The sequence below is a fragment of the Physella acuta genome, unplaced genomic scaffold, assembly GCF_028476545.2.
Source record: "Physella acuta isolate Inbredline_101_S28 unplaced genomic scaffold, ASM2847654v3 ptg001663l, whole genome shotgun sequence".
NCBI classification, from domain to species: domain Eukaryota; kingdom Metazoa; phylum Mollusca; class Gastropoda; family Physidae; genus Physella; species Physella acuta.
Window position 1 is genome coordinate 125,001 of NW_026733176.1, and position 4,741 is coordinate 129,741.

The following is a 4,741-nucleotide window of genomic DNA, read 5'->3' on the forward strand; positions in this document are numbered from 1 at the left end:
GCAGCTTCATCTCCACAAAATCCAGGGAGTCGTAATCCCCCCGACACACCGTGCCAGACGACACCCCGCTTGTACTTCCGGCTCCCCCAGACGCCGTTGACGTTCGCCTGATGACAGCCGTGGAACCACCAGCCGGAGCCGTACACGCATGCGCAGTTGCGGGTGACCCCAGTCGTTGTCGCGGTCGAAGGTCGTGAAGCGCATCCCGTTGTGGAAGCTGAGATCGTCGGAGGCGTTGCCTGTGTAGGTCATGAAGGTCATCTGGTAGTCCGCCGTCTCGGGCTGGACGAGAAACTGGGTGTACGCGGCGTAGTAGCTTTGGGCTTTGTAGGTCATGTCAATCCGCAGTTCGGTGTAACCCTGAATAAGACATAGGGGAGGTAATATGGTTATAGTTGCCTTAAAGTATACATATGGGAGGTAATGTGGTTATAGTTGCCTCAAAGTATACATATGGAAGGTAATGTGGTTATATTTGCCTTAAAGTAAACATATGGGAGGTAATGTGGTTATAGTTGCCTTAAAGTAAACATATGGGAGGTAATGTGGTTATAGTTGCCTTAAAGTAAACATAAAGGAGGTAATGTGGTTATAGTTGCCTCAAAGTATACATATGGGAGGTAATGTGGTTATATTTGCCTTAAAGTATACATAAGGGAGGTAATCTGGTTATTCTTAACGTGGTTGGTTTAAAGTATACATAGTTAAATGCGATGTAGCCTTAAAAATAGACACAGGTGAGGTAATGTAGTTATAATTATAGTTGCCTTATAAATGAAAATTGTACACAGGTGAAGTTATGTAGTAATTGTTGTCCTTAAAATAGATATATGGGAGGTAATGTAGGTATTAGGGAGGACGGTTTGAACTGTAGAGTGTTAGCCTACACATATTGAGTTGATCCAACTCTATTCTGTACCTAACTCAAATTAAGGAAAGTAAAGTTGGCTGGGTTTAGAGCTGACCACACTATCCCTTTATATGCCGAAGTCACTGAAACAAGTGAACTCTACTTCAATTGCTCCATGGACTGTCGTGTTCAAAAGCGCATTTTACTTATTGCTTACTAATAAAGTTATAGTCTTAAAAATAGATAAGTGAGGTAGAGGTAATGTAGTTAAACTCTAGCCATAATTTAATACGTAGCGAGTGTAATGGAGGTAAACACATTAGTTTCAAAACTAGAAACAGCGATGTAACTCGCGGTAAAATAAGGGAGGTAACAAAGAAGTAATTTCATTGTTATACTCAAGTTTAACTAGTATCCTTTAAAACTGCATGCAAGAAATTGGTTTGTATTTTCAAATGCTTAAAATAAAGAATATATTTTTTTTCTACATCATTACATGATAAATATAGTTCTGCATATGCCGATACAATTTAAAATATGTCGCATTGAAGTCATGCAAACATATAAAATCCCTAGCATGTAATTCTATATAAAAAATCTCACTACACCTTCAGTGTAGTTCAATTCATATATAACAATGTCCTTTAACTAAAGAACTTTAAATGTTTTAAACATAAAAGTTCTGCGGGTTCTGCGTCGTTGTTTAGTTCGTCTGAATTATTCTTATTTTGATACTATTAAAAAAAAAAAAAAAAAAAAAAAAAAAAAATGATTTAAACATAAAAATAAATTAAAAAAATAAATAAATAAATGTTTTAAACAACAAACATTTTCTCTAAATTAGCATTACTATTTAAATAACAGAAAAAAAAATATTGACCCTTCCCCCACCCCAGCCTACCACGCCGAGGAAAATAAATCCATTGAATCATCATTTAATTACACATTTGCATTTTCAGGTCGGTTTTTTTTTATTTAGACGTTTTGTATTAGATCTATGTATAAGTAAACCATCTTGAATGAATGAAAGTAGGCTACACGTAAGAAAGAAATATTAGTATTGTAAATCTGTATCAGTCCTCACAAGCCGATGACGAATACTGTAATACTAAAGCGAACATGCAAGGCAAACTGACGCTGTAAATTAAATGTCTGAGGTGCACAAAAAAAAATATTTTTTTAAATTTAAAATATTGAAAATAAATTTACCATTTAAATAACTTCTTAAAGAAAAGCGCGGGTCATTATATTATCTATGGGATACCTTTACTAATAATTTGGAAGTGACCCGCTCTTTCCTTTATAGTTATTTAAATAGCAGTGTATTATTATATAGTTAAAGAAAATCATTTATTTTCTACTTTTTAGTGGATTACTACATAAAAGCTTGAAATTTTCGGGCGGGGGTGGGGGACGGACTAAAATTTCTGGGGTGCGGACGCTGTTTAAAGCATATATTTTCTTAGTCTTCGTTCATCCGGCAGTATGCAAGAAACCCGAAATGTTTTTCTTCTAATCCATGTTTTTTTATCAAACTAAACACAAGGTACTCGGAAGTTGAAAGTACATAAATTATGCTAATTTTACATGACAAACATACCTTTGAAGTAAGGTCGGAAATGACATCATTACCCATCCACAGGTCCCCGGACAACGAACCAAACCCAGTTTTGTAATCGTTCCAGTCTCTGGTAAAGTTGACGTCACCTTTGATCCGCCTCTGTGGGTCAAAGTTCAAAGGTTAATTTTTTCAAGGTCAGTGAGCACAAGCAAGTTTTACCAGATTCTTTTTAGACTTCTCTAATTTGTTTTTTAATATAGGCTACAACTATAGCAAACAAAGTAGCTTCACATTTTATGGCTTGGGTTAAAGCAGGAAGATAAGATATTATGTAACCCGGGGTGAAAGTACCCCCCCCCCCCCAATCACCCATGTTACGCCATTGTAGATACTTCTCGGGGTTTTCAAAAATTTGAAAAAAATATACTTGACTTAAAGATCCAAAATAAACCAGGTAAACGTATAAAACAGGGTTGGAGAGAATAGGAAAGTAAATCTATATATAGATATAAGAATAAAACATGGGTGGGACAGAGTAGGAAAGTAAATGTATTTTTAAAAAACTTAAACAAGTCAACATTTTAACTTTTCCGCTGGGAGAAAGTGTATGTAGTGACAAGAACACACCTTACAGGGTAATAACTGTGCAAGGTCAAGAACACACCTGAATTATGACAAAAACACGCCTGAACCATAACAAGAACACACCTGAAGTATGACAAGAACACACCTGATCAATAACAAGAACAAACCTGAGCTATGACAAGAACACACCTGAAGTATGACAAGAACACACCTGATCAATAACAAGAACACACCTGAGCTATGACAAGAACAAACCTGAGCTATGACAAGAACACACCTGAAGTATGACAAGAACACACCTGATCAATAACAAGAACACACCTGAGCTATGACAAGAACAAACCTGAGTTATGACAAGAACACACCTGTATAACGATCCAGCCACCTCCATCTGTTTGTGTGTCACACAGTGCCAGCTGGTCATTGGTCAACTTCACAACAACACGTGCGGGTGCCATGCTGATGCCATTTCTTGTACACTTAGGAATGGGGTAAAACAAAATTAGGAACATTCGGATTAACTCATATATATATATATATATATATATATATATATATATATATATATATATATATATATATATATATATATATATATATATATATATATATATATATATATATATATATATATATATAAAATGTATGTGTGTGGGTGTGGGTGAGGGCGTGTGAGTGTGTGTGTGTGTGCGTGTTCGTGTGTGCGTATGTGTCTGTGTCTGTGTGCGTGTCTGTGTCTGTGTGCGTGCGTGTGTGCGTGTGTGCGTGTGTGTGTGTGTGTGATGGACGACATGGATCTCACTGTTACTATCCTAGTCTTAATACTTAATTAAGTTTGGTCACTTAGGCCACCTTCTATATCGAATCGACTGTCGTCATCAATGTACTTACATTCGCCCACAGATAAAGACTGTCCCCATCACTAAAGACCTGCTGCTTCTCTTGCTTTAGGTCGTGTAAATTTTCTGTCTTCGTCTTCAAGTTATCTTCCAAAAACTTGGTGCTTTGTATCTAATAAAGCTGCTCCATTGTATTCTTCATTCCTTGTTGGTTTGTCTGTCACATCATCATACTTCACATCGTTTTGTATTTCCATTGATCTAATGTTCAAATTATTGACACTCTTGTCCGATCTTTGAAGCTCTAATTTTTCAACAATTATTTTCGAATGGAAATCTTTGCCGTGTCGTTGAGATGTTGCATCCATTTTTTCAGCGTCATCGGGAAGGATGAGTTTTGGGGACCCTTCGGAAATGATTTCCGAGAGTATGTCTACTTTGTTCACAATTCCGGAAGAATTCGTCTCCAAACTAAGTTTTAATAAAAATGTGTTTTTTTCCGCTTGTTTTAGTGTGACTATTTTTTCAACTTGCTTAATCATCATCAACGTATCATCGTAATAAACTTCGCAAGAAAAGGTCAATAAACTCTCGTCAGCTCGCGAAAATGTCAAACTTAGTGCTGCGAATTCCGTCGTCATTTTACCCTGAACATGAGTTATCGCCCCTTGATAAATCCTAATTTTCCGTTCAGTCGTTGAGATGGACGCCATGACGACCTTGACCTTTGATTCAGTGATTGTATAGATGGACATGTTGACAAGGGCGGTGACCTCGGCATCTTCTTTGACATCCTCAACACACGTTATCTGCCCACAGAGCAATTCATTGCACTCGTGGAAGTTTATGTCCTTAACATCCAGTATAAGGCCTGAAAATCAAAATATACAGTTAACATTGTATAGG

At 36.8% G+C, this 4,741-nt stretch overlaps 1 protein-coding gene across 1 annotated transcript; it reads right to left on the reverse strand.

Annotated features, from left to right (window-relative positions):
• Positions 1-5: 5 nt before the first annotated feature.
• LOC131929698 (fibrinogen-like protein A) lies at positions 6-3,459 on the reverse strand. The gene is made up of 3 exons (XM_059286038.1): positions 3,362-3,459; positions 2,451-2,570; positions 6-360 (listed from the first exon to the last, which is right to left on the reverse strand). The coding sequence occupies exons 1-3, from the start codon at positions 3,452-3,454 to the stop codon at positions 7-9; spliced, it is 567 nt and encodes a 188-aa protein (XP_059142021.1). The 5' UTR covers positions 3,455-3,459; the 3' UTR covers position 6.
• Between the last annotated feature and the right edge of the window lie 1,282 nt (positions 3,460-4,741).

Coding starts and splice junctions, on each gene's coding strand:
- LOC131929698 (XM_059286038.1), bottom strand. CDS start 3,454: ATGGCACCCGCACGTGTTGTTGTGAAGTTGACCAATGACCAGCTGGCA. Junction 2,571..3,361: donor GTGGCTGGATCGTTATACAG/GTGTGTTCTTGT, acceptor TTTGACCCACAG/AGGCGGATCAAAGGTGACGT. Junction 361..2,450: donor TTTCCGACCTTACTTCAAAG/GTATGTTTGTCA, acceptor TGTCTTATTCAG/GGTTACACCGAACTGCGGAT.